At 57.2% G+C, this 16,320-nt stretch overlaps 1 protein-coding gene across 1 annotated transcript; it reads left to right on the top strand.

Moving 5' to 3' along the window:
- The first annotated feature begins 4,257 nt into the window (after window positions 1-4,257).
- On the top strand, window positions 4,258-6,221 carry LOC115504424 (serine protease 29-like). Its single transcript, XM_030301408.1, has 6 exons — window positions 4,258-4,329; window positions 4,419-4,479; window positions 4,690-4,870; window positions 5,012-5,277; window positions 5,761-5,927; window positions 6,004-6,221. The coding sequence occupies exons 2-6, from the start codon at window positions 4,419-4,421 to the stop codon at window positions 6,166-6,168; spliced, it is 840 nt and encodes a 279-aa protein (XP_030157268.1). The 5' UTR covers window positions 4,258-4,329; the 3' UTR covers window positions 6,169-6,221.
- The last annotated feature ends 10,099 nt before the right edge of the window (window positions 6,222-16,320 follow it).

Raw genomic sequence — 16,320 nt, 5'->3', positions numbered from 1 at the left:
AGCCGCTGACTCAGCTCTGGCTGCCCTCGCCCTGACCTTTCCTGATCTCGGCTGTGTGGGTTTGGTTTCCAGGCACACAGGAACCCCCACCCCTGCCCTGCCCGAGGTGCCCTTCATCTCTGATCTGCAGCTCTGGGCGTGAAGGAGCCTAGTCCTGTCTTTCCGCCCTCACCCTGTCCCCTCGGAGCCTTTCCTTGCAAGACGCCCCTCCCTCCACACCTCATCCGGCCCGAGGCCTACCCAGGCCTCAGAAAGTTCTAGAACTCATCACCCCAACAACGGACAGTGACAACCCCTGGGTGGGATGAGGGAAGGAGGAAGGAGGACGGATTTCTTGGTTGTTTCTCTTTTTTATCCTAGTACGTCCATATCCGCCAAGAGTTTCCAGGGGGCCCGTACCACACTTGTCATAAAAATAACTTCCAGGTTAAGAAGGTGCGGCCTCCCTGTCCCCCCTGTGCCGAGGTCTCACGTCACATGGCAGCCGAGGGGGTCTGATGGGCAGAGCCGGGGCCCGGTGTCCCGATGCCCCTCTGGCCCCCGCCCTCGCTGGGCCCCTTCCCTGAGGGCTCGATACGCACCAGGGGAAGGTCCCGCCTCAGTTCTTCCACAGCCCCCCTCGATGTGAGGTCAGTTCTAGAAGGAGTAGAGCGCTCGTGTGCGAACAACCGAGAAATCTTCAGTCTACACGCACAAACACCTCTGACTGTGAAAATGTTATGCCCAGAATTCGTGATCCCCAAAGACCACCAGGGAGCCGAGTCCGATGTAAAAGCAAAGGCCTTTTTTCCAGCTAGCTCGAGCTCAATCCCCTACCTGCACCGACCCAGTAGTGAGATACCGGAGAGAGAGCGAGTTTCAAAGGACAAAGGTTTTACTGGGGCCTAGAGGCCCTTGGTGAGGTAATGGCTGTGGCCTCAGCCCATTGGCCTGGGAAGGGTCCCAGTCCTGTTAGGCAGGGGAGGGGGGGTGGTGGTTACTCAAGGGAAGAGGCGTGGTCAAGGTGAAGGACACTGAAAAAGATGGAGTCTCACAAAACGGCTTGCGGCAACTGTGAACAACAGAGTGTTGACGGATCTGGCTGAAAATCTCCCAATGAGAAGAAGAAGGCCAGAACTCTGACGAAGAGGCACCGGGCCGCCAGAGGAGACACCCCCCGGGCGGTCCAGGGGGTTCCGAGCGCGGCCAGAAACGAGACGGGTGCGGGTCTCGAGCCGACACGGCAGAAGGACGCTGTTTGCTAGAAGACCTTCAAAAATTAAGGATCTCGGGGCTGGAAAGGCAGCTCTACTCTCTGTCCTGAGGCAGCGGCAGAGGCCCTGTGTCCTCTGGGAGCAACAGCGACCCTTCCTGCTCTCAGGTGTCCTGGGTCAGAAAAGCTGATGGTGCGCCCTCTGCTGGCCATCACTGCCCAGGCAGAGGAACCCGCCCCTCCGGGTGTGTGGTGCTCGAGCTCTCTCTGCTGGCCACCATGGGAATTCCTGCAATGTTGAAGGCCCCGGGGGCTCAGCTGAGGGACCGAAGGTGCTCTGGGCAACCCAGCCTGTTCTCCACATTGGGAAGGGTCTTAGTGACAGGGCCTGGGACACAAAGAAATCTTTTCCTTCTCCTTTCTTGTGAGTGAAGAATGAAACCGAATTTATTAACGTAATGACATCATTTGTAATGCTCTAAGCAATGTTCCCAGAAAAGTAGACCGCCAAATTACACATGCTGAACAAGAGGTAATGGTGTTGAGCACCTAAGTGTTTAGGTTAGATAAAGAATGGACACCTTTGAGAGAGAGAGACCGGCTTCCAGCTATGGAATGAATGAGCCTAGGGATACAAGGGACACCCAATGGAAGAGAGCCCATCCTGTAATAATACTGTTGCATGCTTTCACAGGATAGCTACACTTGTGCTTAAGAACAACATAATTGATAGACATATGGAAGGACTACAACGTGTGCCTAAAACGAATACAACAAATGTGTGAAGAATATTTCAATTAAAAGTCGACATCCTTTATGCTCTTTAATTTCTCTTTCTTTGCCAATAAACTATCATTCCTGGGTGCTTGGGTGGCTTACTTGGTTAAGGGTCTGACTTCCACTAGGTCACGATCTTGCAGCTCATCAGTTTGAGCCCCGCGTCAGGCTCTATCCTGCCAGTTCAGAGCCTGGAGCCTGCCTCAGATTCAGTATCTCCCACTCTCTCCCCCATCCCCAGCTCGGGCTCTCTCATAAAAGGAAAAAGAAACAGTAAAAATGAAAAATCATTCCTAATTTAGAATCTGTGCAATTCCATCTATACCACATTCTCCAACGTGACCATCTTGATGTTTAGAACTTATCTGAAAAGTCACTAATAATATCTGATGACACATATGTGACAAGGTCAGAATGCAACTTACAGGGAGCTGCACATCTGTTGTGAATTTACGACATGCATCCGTGGCTTATATTTCCAATGAAATGTGCTTTAGGGATACGGATGGATGAAATAATGTCCATCACTCGTGTAGGTCAATTTCCTACAGGATCATCATGCCTTCAATTAGTAATTGCCATCTCTTCAAAATGAAAAGAAAGCTGGGAAAAGGAATTGTCTTTGAAGGATGTAAGAGAAGACTATGGTGTTTTAAAGGGTTCACCTACCTTCTGGAATCCTCAGATTGGTTGTGGACAGGAGGATAGCAACCCACGATTTGGATGCACACTGCTCGTTCCAGAGGGAGAATATGGGCCTTGTTGTCAAATACTTTTTATCAATATCAGTAGTTCAACTCTGCCAGGTCCAGACTGCCGGACCTGGGGGCAACACAATGCCCCATGCCTGGGTTCAGAACATGAGGAATGCCAGCTGGTGGGGGGAGGGGGGAAATCCCACAGGACCTGGGGCAGTGAGGCAGATGACCCCGGGACACCTCCCCACAGGGCGGGCTCTGGAGTTTACCTGCCAAAGAGCAGCACACTCTCCCTGAAGACATCCTTCTCCATGACAGAACATAACGCTGAGCCCCACAATTGCAGGAGAAATGACGGATGCCATCTTTTCAATTGCAGTGGCCTCTGCAGAGCTTGGCCCCAGGGATGTTGGAGTCTTAGAGTCATGAAACTATGATGCCCGTGATACCAGCCCTTTCTGCCCCAGCACTCAGAGCCACTTCACACATCCCCTCTCCCCTGGCCCATCTCGCCCCGTCCACATACCTGGACCAGGTCTCCACTTTTCTCCTTGTAATTCCTCTTTGTCTCTGTTTCTCTCTAACCACACCTCTCTGTGTTTCTTCCTTTCAATCTCTAGGACTTGCCCAATTCCCCTATCACTCATCCAGTTTCTCTCTCCTTACCTGTCTCTTTGTCCACCTCTCCCCAGGCTTCAGGCTATCTGCTCTGTGCATGCAGCCCTGTCCAGGAGCACAGGGCACTCCTATCTCTCTCTCGCTCGTCATGTTTTGTCCCAGGCCCTGATCACAATGGAGGAGAATCCTCCCATACAGGAGCTGCTCATGTTGACATTTGCTAAAGCAATGCTGCCAGCATGTGGAGAGCCAGACATTTACCCTTGGTGGCCCAGCCAGGACTCAAAAGATGCTGGAGGGCTGGCTGCTTCCCTAAGCTGGAAGGAAAAAGGGGCTCACAGGGTTCAGGGTCCGTGATGTAGATTGGATTGGCTGATGTAGAAGGAGCCATAGGCTTACACCCAACTCTCCTGGGTGGTGTCGAAGGAACCTATCTCAGACCATGGACCTCTGCCCTCCCCATGCCTCAATACGGCATCAGGGGGACCTTTAGGGGACACCGTGTGACTCGCCACAAAAATTGCATCATTTGCCCCCTTGGAGGCCACCTGGATGGGTGCTATTGGTGGCAGCTGGGAAGGTGGGCTGTGAAGCCGGGTTTGTCCACTCAGGATGGGGCGGAGGCCCGGGGACGGGGGCGCTGCGCCACGTGCGGGGGTCCCTCCGTGGCCATGACGGCCGGGCCAACGCGGGGGAAGAGACGTGACTGCACTGGCCGGAAGCGGGGCAGGGTGGGTGGACAGCACCCCGGGCCGGGCCTGCCACGGGCTCTGCGGCCTCTGGTGCTCAGACGTGTGGTGAGAAGCGCATTCAGCCGAGGGTGGGCGGCCAGGGTGGGAGTCTGGCCTCCCGAGTGTGTGATGGGGAACCGGCTCCCCACCCCCCTGCACACACTCTGCCTGACACCCGGCTGCCTTTCTTCCCCATCCTCCACCCCCACCCCCCCCCAATGGAACGCTGCCCAAGCCGCCCGCCCACTTCCTGTGGCCAAAAGATAAAGGACCTCGGGGGCCCCCAGAGCAGAGACCCGTGGAGCCTGGCAAGGTAGGGGCGCTGTCCCCTCTCCCACGGCTGCAGAGGCCCCTGGCCCCCTCCGGCCCTGAGCTGTCCCTCCGTGCCCTCTCTCTTTGCAGATGCTGTGGCTGTTGCTTCTGACCCCCTTCTTCTCGGGGACCTGCGTCGCGGGGAGCCCAGGTGAGTCCTGACCCCAAGGGGGTCCTCCCTTCCCAGAGGCTCCTATAACCTTGTCTCCAGTTCCAGTCGCTGGGGGGCCTTGGGGCTGCCTGTCCGTGCCCTCGGGGGAGGCCTAGGTGGGGACTGGGCTCGGCCCGAGCCCTGAGGCCCAGCCTCCCTCCCCCCTCATCTTGCTTCCCGGCCTCCCTCCCCCCTTATGTTGCTTCCCAGCCTCCCTCCCTGAAAACGAGCTGGTGGGCATCGTCGGGGGCCACAGTGCCCCCCAGGGGAAGTGGCCGTGGCAGGTCAGCCTGAAAGTCTACAATTATCACTGGGCCTCCTGGGTGCACATCTGCGGGGGCTCCCTCATCCACCCCCAGTGGGTGCTGACCGCCGCCCACTGCATCGCCCGGTGAGTCCCGCTCGCTGCCGTCCAGCTCTGGGCGAATCAGGAGGTGTGGGAATCCGGGCTCCAGGCAGGGTTCGGCCTCCCCGCGGGGCGGAGGGGGCCGCCCTCGAAGGACCCGCCTCCGTGGCTTCTTTGCGACCCCAGGAAGGACGCCGACCCGGCAGCCTACCGCATCCATGCCGGGGACGTGTACCTCTACGGGGGGAGGACGCTGCTGAATGTGACCCGCGTCATCGTCCACCCCGACTACATCAACGCCAATCTGGGTGCGGACGTGGCCCTGCTCCAGCTGTCACACTCTGTGAAATACACGGCTAACGTCAGGCCTGTGAAGCTCCCGTCGGCCCTGCTTGACGTCACCCCAGAGGACGAGTGCTGGGTGACCGGCTGGGGCACCGTCATGGTGCACCGTGTGTACGGGGTGGGGGTTGGGAGGGGTTCGGGGCCGCGCGAGGCATTTCCCGACCTGGCCACACGGAGAAGTCCTGGCGGGTGGGCGGCTGCAGGTTCTGGAAAGGAATCGCCTTCCGACACCCTCCCCCACCCCACCCCCTGTGCGCCCCAATCGGGAGATCCGACCCCAGAGGCTGGAGGGTCCCTGAAGCACAACTGAGCTCGGGACCCAACACTGTGACGAGGAAATTCATATTCTTAGTTTTTTTCCAACTTATAGGAAGACATTGGGGGGGCGGGCAGAAACCCTCACCCCCCCCCCCATTTTCTTTCCGGTCTTTCGAACTAAAGGCAGAATCCACCTTCCGGGTGTTAGGAATTTAGAGGGAGATGGGAACCCTGCACCCTGGGGTCCCCACGGTGGCGATCAGGGCGGGAACGCAGGCTCACGGCCAACAGCGGGGGCCACGCTCCAGCCTCCGGTCACGTCTCTCCCCCAGAGTCGCTGCCTCCGCCCTACCGTCTGCAGGAGGTGGCGGTGATCGTGGTGGAGAACGCCGTCTGTGACCAGCAGTACCACAACTCCACCAGGTACCGCCTGGCGGGCAGGAAGATCATCCAGGACGACATGCTGTGTGCGGGGACCGAGGGCCGGGACTCCTGCCAGGTGAGTCCCAGCCCATCCCGGCCCCCACCCCGCGCTGGAGGCCAGCCGGGGCTCAGTGCTGTCTCTCCTTCCTCAGGGCGACTCCGGAGGCCCTCTGGTGTGCAAGACGACGGGTGCTTGGCACTTGGTGGGAGTGGTCAGCTGGGGCGACAGCTGTGCCGTGAGAAACCGTCCCGGGGTCTACGCTCGCGTCCAGACGTACGTGCCCTGGATCACGCGGCAAATCGGGAGGGGCCTCTGACCAGGGCCTGCTGGCCGTCTGCCCGGCTGGGCCCGGAGGAGCGACGCCTTCCTCCCCCCCAGAGCCTGCTGCTTCAGCCTCTGCGCCCCTGTCCCTGGCCTGGGCTCCGCCTTCGCTTCTGGCCTCCTCAGTGTCCGCGACTTCCCTGACTGCTGGGGGAAGGAGCAAGAAGATGCCAGGGGGCGGGCGGGACGTCCCTGGGGCCCAGGGTGCCTCGCTGTGCTGTCTGTCAAATTAAAGAGCTTGAGGAATGACCAGAGTGCGGTCAGTCTTTGTGGAGTGGTCCCTCCGTGGGAGCGTGTCGGCCAGCCCCGAGGTACAGGGGGCCGCGCTGGGGCTGGTGTCCTGCCACGCTTGGCAAGGGAGAGTGAGGGTCTGGGGGTTGGCTCCACTCTGCGGCCAAGCCCCCAGCTCTGTCCTGCACCAGAGGCCACCACGTGGTCCCAACCTTGCATCCGTCCCTCCTTCCATCCCCCCATCCTTCCGACCATCTGTCCATCCCACTTCTCTCGTAAGGCAAGATCTGTTCTCAGAATTAACCAGTTGCCATGCAAAAGTGACCTGGGTATGATGCCAATATGTCCTCCCCTTTAGGGACGTGCTTGCCCATCTGGGTACTTTCCGGTGAGGGTCTTCGCTGGCTCCCCAGGGGGAGTTGGGTATGAGCTCCAGATGCTGGGCAGCAGCCGGAGAGAAATGCCCCGTAGGCAGCCAGGTGAGGGGCTGGAGGCCATGGTGCCCCAGGGCCATGATGTGTGTGCGCTGCAGGGTTAGGGGGTGCCCTGAGCCCATGTGCCGGGCCTGGGGTGGGGCAGGGAGGGCCCATTCACCTGCTGTGCAGAACGGATGAGGGAGGCGGGAGGAGGGAGGAGGGAGGAGCTGAGGGGCAGGCTCCGTGGCAGGCCCCACCTGCTCCTTCTGGGCACCTGCAGCTATGGCTGTCCCCACCTTTTGTGCCCGTGGATGCTGCCCCCTGGCACTAAGTGGCCAGCTCTGGGCCTCATAGGCCACGGCAGGACCAGGGTGGCCCCAGGTAGCCTGTCCGTAAACCCACGTTTGTTTTTCCCTGTCACCCGGACAGGGGTGTGGATGGGTGTCCCCCACCTCCAGGAAGCCCTCCCCGGTTCCTGGGGGGCACACTGGCTCGTCTCCTCTGTCCTCCAAGTGTCGGGTCTTCGGGGCCGCCCCGGAGGGTCCCAGCTCGAGGCCCAGAGTCAGCCAGGAGACAGTCAGGCCCTCGTGACAGGCGTCTGTGCCAGCTCACGCTGCCCACGTCCCTGCCCCCGCACCCATCTCAGGGTCCCGGGGTCTTCACCGCAGATCAGATGGGCACAGCCCCAGCTGCCCAGCTCAGAGCAGGCGCTTCCTAACCGTCCGGCGTGTGGCCAGGGCCTGATGACAGAGCCGATTAGGGGCCCTGGGAGGGCGCTGGACTTGTCTGCACCCGGCCCCGGCTTGAGACAGAAACTCTGAGGGCCACCTGTGCCCCCCGCCAAATGTCTCTGGACACTGTGCCGTTTCTGCCCCCTATTTGACAAACTGAGGCACAGGGAGGGGGGTCCTGTCCCTAGGTGCCTTCCTTCTCTGGCCCCGGGGATGACCTCCCAGCCTGCTGGGGTCTCTGGTTGCCCAGGGGACATGGGTCATGTGGGCCCACGTGGTGGCCTCCGCAGGGGGACCCCTCCTCCTTGCCCCCACCCCCACACTAGCCGCTGACTCAGCTCTGGCTGCCCTCGCCCTGACCTTTCCTGATCTCGGCTGTGTGGGTTTGGTTTCCAGGCACACAGGAACCCCCACCCCTGCCCTGCCCGAGGTGCCCTTCATCTCTGATCTGCAGCTCTGGGCGTGAAGGAGCCTAGTCCTGTCTTTCCGCCCTCACCCTGTCCCCTCGGAGCCTTTCCTTGCAAGACGCCCCTCCCTCCACACCTCATCCGGCCCGAGGCCTACCCAGGCCTCAGAAAGTTCTAGAACTCATCACCCCAACAACGGACAGTGACAACCCCTGGGTGGGATGAGGGAAGGAGGAAGGAGGACGGATTTCTTGGTTGTTTCTCTTTTTTATCCTAGTACGTCCATATCCGCCAAGAGTTTCCAGGGGGCATGTACCACACTTGTCATAAAAATAACTTCCAGGTTAAGAAGGTGCGGCTCCCTGCCCCCCTGTGCCGAGGTCTCACGTCACATGGCAGCCGAGGGGGTCTGATGGGCAGAGCTGGGGCCCGGTGTCCCGATGCCCCTCTGGCCCCCGCCCTCGTTGGGCCCCTTCCCTGAGGGCTCGATACGCACCAGGGGAAGGTCCCGCCTCGGTTCTTCCACCGCCCCCCTCGATGTGAGGTCAGTTCTAGAAGGAGTAGAGCGCTCGTGTGCGAACAACCGAGAAATCTTCAGTCTACACGCACAAACACCTCCGACTGTGAAAATGTTATGCCCAGAATTCGTGATCCCCAAAGACCACCAGGGAGCCGAGTCCGATGTAAAAGCAAAGAGCCTTTTTTCGAGCTAGCTCGAGCTCAATCCCCTACCTGCACCGACCCAGTAGTGAGATACCGGAGAGAGAGCGAGTTTCAAAAGGACAAAGGTTTTACTGGGGCCTAGGGGCCCTTGGTGAGGTAATGGCTGTGGCCTCAGCCCATTGGCTGGGGAAGGGTCCGAGTCCTGTTAGGCAGGTGAGCCGGAGGTTACTCAAGGGGAGGAGGCGTGGTCAAGGTGAAGGACACAGAACAAGATGGAGTTGGCCGGCGTAGGCCCTTTCATTCCTCCCTTGTCATGTAGCTTATGGACCCAATCATGGGACCGGCTGCATTTATGGTGACAAGGGGAATAGAGTTTGGAGGTTTACACAAAGTTCTGGGAACCAAGTGTCCCTGGGGTGGCTCTGGGAGGTCTGATTAAGTACTGTCCCCGAGCTGGTGTCTATGATCTGCCAGGTGATGTTTTGGGGGCGTGGGGACTCCCGGCAGCATGAGCAATGACATGCAGAGTTAATAGAGTTACGAATATTCGGTGGGTGAGCTTGAGCGGGTTGTGTTGGTCCCGACTGACGGCTCATCGCGTGACAAAGTCCTTCCGGATCGAGCAGGGGTCCACTGGCCGAACGTGGGTGTGATGGACCCACGTCGCGATGCCGTCTACTTTGAGAGCGGTGGGGGTTGTCAGCACCACGATGTAGGCTCCTTTCTGGTGCGGCTCGAGGGTCTCTCGGTGGTGCCTCTTAATGTAGACCCAGTCTCCTGGCCTGTACTGATGAGGTGTCGGGGTCGGGCCAGCCTCGTAGATGGCACGGAGGCACGGCCAAATGTCCTCATGCGCCCTTTGGAGCCCTCTCAAGGAAAGAAAAAGTTCTTGATCTTTAAACTAAAGGTTGGGAATAATAGGGGGCGGCCTGCTAAACATGATCTCGTAGGGAGTAAAACCCAGTGTCAGGAGTGTTCCTAACCCGGTAAAGGGCGTACGGTAGGAGAGTCACCCAGTCCCCGCCAGTCTCCATGGTTAATTTGGTAAGGGTCTCTTTTAGGGTTCTATTCATTCTTTCTACCTGTCCTGAGCTCTGGGGCCTATAAGCACAATGTAATTTCCAGTTTGCCCCCACCGCCTTGGCTACTGCCTGGGTTACCTGCGAGATAAAAGCTGGTCCATTGTCTGATCCTACCATGGCAGGAAAACCAGGCCTGGGTAAGATGTCTTCTAGTAGCTTCTTAGCCACCGTCTGAGCCGTTTCATGCTTGGTTGGGTATGCCTCCACCCAGCCAGAGAAGGTGTCCGTAAATACTAAAAGATATTTATAACCGTACTTTCCTGGTTTGACTTCAGTGAAGTCGACCTCCCATTGGGCTCCCGGTCTGGTGCCTCTGAGCCTGGTTCCTTTTTTATTTGATGTGGCTCTCGCGTTGGTGAGTTGGCAGGTCTTGCAGGCAGATACAACTTGCTCTATTTTGGTGTCCTGTTGGTGAATCTTGATTCCGGCATGTCGGATTAAGTCTTTTAATTTTCGGGCCCCCACGTGAGTAGACCGATGCATGTGCTCTAATATTGAGACTCCGAGCCGGTCTGGCAGCACGAGCTCCTTGTTAGGTGTATACCACCGTCCCTTTACCTCCTGGGCCACGGGGAGTTTCTTGATCCGCTGTAACTCCTCCTGGAGTATTTGGGCTGGTCTGGTAAAACTGGGTCTCCCCAATCCGGTAGTTGTTAAGCCGTTTTCCAGCTCCCACCGTTAGCGCCTTGGTGAGGGCGACGAGCTCTGCTCGCTGGGCTGACGTCCCGGAGGGTAGAGCCTCCGCCCATACGGTGTCCGTTTCGGTGACCACCGCTGCACCCGCATACCTGTGTCCGTCCCGCACAAAGCTGCTGCCATCAGTGAACCAAGTAGCCTCGGCATCGGGGAGGAGCCGGTCGGTCAGTTCCGTCCGGAATCCATGTACTTGTTCCAGGATTCCCGCACAGTCATGTAGGGGAGCACCTAGGTCAGGGTCGGGCAGCAGGGTGGCAGGATTGAGGGCTGCACTGGGGTGGAACCGCACTCGTGGAGGGTTGAGTAGGAGGCTCTGGTAATGAGTCATACGTGTATTGCTCAGCCATCTATCCGGAGGCTGTTTCAGGACGCCTTCAATGGCGTGTGGGGTCGTGATCCAGATCTCCTGTCCTAGGTTCAGTTTGTCTGCGTCCTTGACTAGGAGTGTTGTCGCCGCAATAATTCTTAGGCATGGCGGCCAGCCGGCAGCCACTGGGTGTAGTTTCTTGGACAGGTAAGCCACCGGGTGGTTCCAGGGGCCTAAGGCTTGAGTTAGAACCCCTTTTGCTATTCCCTTATGTTCGTCTACAAAGAGGTGGAAGGGCTTCGTAATGTGTGGTAGGCCCAGGGCTGGGGCACTTAGGAGGGCCCTTTTTAACTGATTAAAGGCAGTTTCTTCCTTTTCAGCCCATTTAAATGTTTTCCCCTCTTTGGTAGCTTCATATAGGGGCCCGGCGATCTCAGCAAAACCCTCTCGCTGCATATCTGAGCCTTCTTCGCGGATGCCCGGTACCCTAAGGCCCCCAGGGTAGCCAGCAGGTCCTGGGTCCCTCGCTCACAGTCTTTGGCTTTGTCGGCAGCAATCAGGGTGTCATATACGTACTGTAGGAGGGCGAGGCCAGGGTGCTCCCTTCTGTACTCACCCAGGTCCTCGTGTAGTGCCTCGTCGAAGATGGTGGGCGAAGTTTTGAATCCCTGAGGTAGCCGTGTCCGGGTGAGTTGCCCACTGTAGCCCTCCTCCGGATCATGCCACTCGAAGGCGAACAAGGGTTGGCTCTGGGGTGCCAGCGGCAGACTGAAGAAGGCGTCCTTTCAATCTAGTACCGTACACCAGACCCTGGAGGGCGCCAAGGAGCTCAAGAGAGTATATGGGTTGGGAACAGTTGGGTGTATGTCCCTGACCCTCTTATTTACTTCCCGGAGGTCTTGTACCGGTCGGTAGTCATTTGTGTGAGGCTTTTTGACCGGCAGTAGGGGGGTGTTCCAGGGAGACTGGCAAGGAAGTAGTACCTCTAGGCTTCATAGTCTCCGGATGTGTGGCTGGAGCCCCTTCTGGGCCTCCTGAGACATGGGGTATTGTTTGATCCTTACTGGACTCTCTCCTGGCTTGAGCTCTACCAGGACCGGGGTCCTGTCAGTGGCTAGTCCTATCCGCCCCCCGCCCCGTCTCTGCCCAAACGAAGGGGAATTCTTGGAGCCATCTGTCTATATTATCCTCTCTCGGGAGCGCCTCCTGGTGGAGGCGGTATTCATCCTCCAGTTTCATGGTCAGGACCTGGATGGGGTGACCCTTGCCATCGGTGACCTGAGGCCCCCCTTGTCTGAAAGTTATCTGAGCTCCAATCTTGGTCAGTAGTCCCATCCTAACAGCGGGTAGGGGCATTCTGGTATTACCATAAAGGAGTGGGATACCCGGCCCGGCCCCAAATCTACCGTTTTTCGGGTAGTCCATGAATACTGGCTCATACCAGTTGCCCCTTGGACCCAGGACTTCTTGCTGGCTAGTTTTCCTTGTGGGGTGCAGAGGCCCGAATGTTGTGCTCCGGTGTCGACAAGGAAGTCAACAGGGGTCCCCTTCACTTTCAGAGGTACCCTGGGTTCGGGGAGAGGGTCCGAACCCCGACTCCTCTAATCACTCAGTTCATCTAGCTCTAGGACGTTTACTCGATCAGTCTTGCCTCCCTTCCCGCCGGCCCTTTTCGGACAGTCTCGGGCCCAATGCCCTATCTCCTTGCAGTATGCGCACTGTTCCTTCTGCAGGCTCTGCTTCCCCCCCTTGGTGTTTCCTTTACCTTTTCTTGCATCGTCTGCCAGCTGCCGGAGATGGCGGTCTCGTTCCTCGGGGGAGTCAGCAGTGGTAGCTAGTAGTATTCTGGCCAGGTCTCGTGTCTGCTTCCTGCTGGCAGCCGCCATGGCGCGAGCCTGCTTGTCCCAGGAGGCTCCCGGTTATTATATACCTTTTCGGCTACCACCAGTAAGTCCTGCAGACTTTTTTCTCCTAGTCTATCTATTTTCTGTAATTTTCTCCTAATGTCTTTGGCCGATTGGTTTACAAAGGCCATGATGACAGCTGCCTTGCTTTCCGGAGCCTCTGGATCCATGGGGGTATAGGTACGGAATGCCTCCATGATCCGTTCTAAAACGGCAGCCGGAGATTCATCTTTTCCCTGTTGTACATTTCCTACCTTGGCCAAATTAGTTGGCTTTCTAGCAGTCATTCGGAGACCCCCCCATTAGAGTCTGGCGGTAGACCCGGAGCCTCTCCTTACCTTCTGCCATGTTGAAATCCCACTGGGGCCAAGTTAAGGGGGGGAAGGAGGCATCTATCTGAGCCTGGTTGGTGGTGGGATTCCCGTCTGTGCCCAGAACTAGTTTTCGGGCCTCATTGAGGATTCTTTCTCTTTCTTCAGTCGTGACAGGACCTGCAAAAGCTGCTGGCAATCGTCCCACGTGGGCTGATGGGTAAAAAGAACAGAGTCTAATAAATCAATAAGCCCTGCCGGTTTCTCGGAAAACGGAGGATTCGGAGCTTTCCAACTGTAGAGGTCACTAGTGGCCAAAGGCCAATAGTGACGGGGCCGATTCCCCTCCGCGTCTGGGGGTCCGGTGGCTCGCAGGGGCAGAATAGTGGAGTTGGCGGCGGAGGCGGATTGCTCCCTCTGAGCCCTTTGTCTGGTAAGGGGTGGGCTTCCCACTGGAGTGTTTCCACCTCCCGCTCTCGGAACAGCGTCTGCCTCCCCCGGAGGGGGAGGATGGTGTTCTTCCGGCACCCTAGGGTGGTGATACAGGGGAGGAAAAATTAACTCTTCTTCAGTCCCCCCCTGCAAAGCAAGAATGGGTTTTGGCTCCAGAGGGAGTGGGGCTAGGAAGGGCTTAAGCCAAGAGGGTGGGCAGAGGGGTAGTCTGAGTCTGTTCCATAAGGTCCGTCCAGTAAGTCCACAGAACACAACAGAGAAACACAGAAGCAGACCAACAGAGGGCCCTTAGAAAGACTTCCAACTCCACGGAAGCAAAGCTGAAAGCTAGCTTAGACCTTTGAGGGGACTCCACATCCCTCCAAAACCGAGAGCTAGACGACGGCCTCACGCCAAGCAGCAGGAGAGACCCGCCTCGTCTCAGACCTTTGAGGGGATTGCACGTCCCCCCAAAACAGATGAGGGGATTCCACGTCCCTCCAGAAGGGAGAATCGGAACGTCTTCCGAAACTCCCAGCCCGTGGTCCTCCAGTGCGTCCACTTAGACCGCGCCGGGCACTACCAGAATTCCAGAAATGAGCTCACACAGAAAAGACGGAACAAAGAGACACTAACCGTGGCCAGTCAGGCTCTCTGGGTCGGGGGTCCCTCGGGGGTCTTGGGGATCCCGGACGAGCCCCCAAATGTTATGCCCAGAATTCGTGATCCCCAAAGACCACCAGGGAGCTGAGTCCGATGTAAAAGCAAAAGAGCCTTTATTCGAGCTAGCTCGAGCTCAATCCCCTACCTGCCCTGACGCAGCGGTGAGATACCGGGGAGAGAGAGCGAGTTTCAAAAGGACAAAGGTTTTACTGGGGCCTAGGGGCAGTTGGTGAGGTAATGGCTGTGGCCTCAGCCGATTGGCTGCGGAAGGGTCCGAGTCCTGTTAGGCAGGGGAGGGGGGGTGGTGGTTACTCAAGGGGAAGAGGCGTGGTCAAGGTGAAGGACACAGAACAAGATGGAGTCGGCCGGCGTAGGCCCGTCCTTTCAAAAAGCACACAAAACGGCTTGCGACAACTGTGAACAACAGAGTGTTGACGCATCTGGCTGAAAATCTCCCAATGAGGAGAAGAAGGCCAGAACTCTGACGAAGAGGCACCGGGCCGCCAGAGGAGACACCCCCGGGTGGCGCAGGGGGTTCCGAGCGCGGCCAGAAACGAGACGGGTGCGGGTCTCGAGCCGACACGGCAGAAGGACGCTGTTTGCTAGAAGACCTTCAAAAATTAAGAGTCTCGGGGCCCCCCCCCCCCGGCTGGCTCAGTCAGTGGGGGGTGCGACTCTTACCCTCAGGGGCCTGAGTTAGAGCCCCACGTTGGGCGTGGAGCCTACTTAAAGATAGAAAAAAATGAAAAGGACTTTAAAACCTGAGGGTCTGTTGGGTCTTTTCCCCATAACGTGGTTGTATTACGTCTTCTTTAAAAACTTTTACTGTTTCTGTATTCATTTTGAGGGAGACAAAGAGACAGCATGAAGGGGGGTGGGGGGCAGAGAGACAGAAAGAGAGAGAGAATCCCAAGCAGGCTCCGCAGAGGCCGACACGCCCAGAGGCTGATGCGGGGCTCCATCCCACCAACCGCGAGACCGTGACCTGAGCTGAATTGAGAGTTGGACTTTGCAACAGGGGAATGGAGACCCCGTCCTGAGTAAGGCAGGGACAAGCAGGGGTGTATGGCCAGGGGCAGGGGTTTCTGAACGGGCATTCGCTAAGAGGGGGCATCTGGGGACTCGTGCCAGAACCAGCCCACGGGGCCTCTGCTGAGGGCTGTGGGGAGTGAGGGGGGGGTGAGGCGGGGGTGGGGTCAGGGGTTTCCATCCCAGGTGGAGCCTGATGAGGTGCCAAGGGCAGAAAAAGCCTTGAGGGCAGCGAGAGAGAGGTCTCCTGGTCCTAAAGTCTGTCAACTTGAACAGTTGAGCAGACGCCAGGTTTTTTCCCAGCAACAAGTGGAATTAGACAGTCCATGTCAGGACAGAGAAGACAGAGAACTTCCACTGATTAAAAGGAGGTTTTGGCAGCGGCTTGGGAATATTCCTGAAAGCCTCCATTCTGAGGGAGACCAACAAGAGACCCTGGCTCTAATCGCCATAATCGTTGACCCAGGAAACGAATGAGGGAGTGACTCCCCCATACAGTTACAGTAACCCGAATGTATTAGGACAAACAGTAAAAGGGTGTTGGATTCCCCTTTGTTAGGGATGGCCTGTGTCTTTTTGTTTCCCCAGCACCCAGGGTTAGGTTTTGGAACACTTGTATATATTGCTCAGTGTTGTCTGCAACTGTGCTCAGGTCCTTTTGTTTGCTTAGAATATTGCAACGAAAATGGACCCTTCAAGGGACCAAATTCACCATGAAGCATTTTAGTCAATAGATACATTGAATGTGCCTTCCTTTCGAGGGGAAGATATTTCATCTCTGACAATCCTGGATAAGGAGGGCATGAGGGTCTCACAGGTGGCTTTTCCTGAGAAGAGCCCTCAGAGGGCAAGTCTGCAAGAACTTGCTTTTCTCAGTGCCTTTAAGGGCCAGAAGGTTGGCACCTAACTTACAAGTCTTACATAAGGTCATTTTGACCATTTATCCTCTCTTTTACAATATAGATCTAACTTTAAGATAGTACTGATTGAGTGCCTCCCTCAGGAGACCAGGAATCTCTATTCGACAAGAGGATCCTTTGAAGGATTTTCTTTTTTTTTTTTTAATTTTTTTTTCAACGTTTATTTATTTTTGGGACAGAGAGAGACAGAGCATGAATGGGGGAGGAGCAGAGAGAGGGAGACACAGAATCGGAAACAGGCTCCAGGCTCTGAGCCATCAGCCCAGAGCCTGATGCGGGGCTCGAACTCCCGGACCGCGAGATGGTGACCTGGCTGAAGTCAGACGCTCAACCGACTGCGCCACCCAGGCGCCCC

Source organism: Lynx canadensis, chromosome E3, assembly GCF_007474595.2.
Source record: "Lynx canadensis isolate LIC74 chromosome E3, mLynCan4.pri.v2, whole genome shotgun sequence".
Classification (NCBI taxonomy): domain Eukaryota; kingdom Metazoa; phylum Chordata; class Mammalia; order Carnivora; family Felidae; genus Lynx; species Lynx canadensis.
This window is presented reverse-complemented; position numbering and strand designations above follow the sequence as displayed.

Coding starts and splice junctions, on each gene's coding strand:
- LOC115504424 (XM_030301408.1), top strand. CDS start 4,419: ATGCTGTGGCTGTTGCTTCTGACCCCCTTCTTCTCGGGGACCTGCGTC. Junction 4,871..5,011: donor GCCGCCCACTGCATCGCCCG/GTGAGTCCCGCT, acceptor TTGCGACCCCAG/GAAGGACGCCGACCCGGCAG. Junction 5,278..5,760: donor GGGCACCGTCATGGTGCACC/GTGTGTACGGGG, acceptor TCTCTCCCCCAG/AGTCGCTGCCTCCGCCCTAC.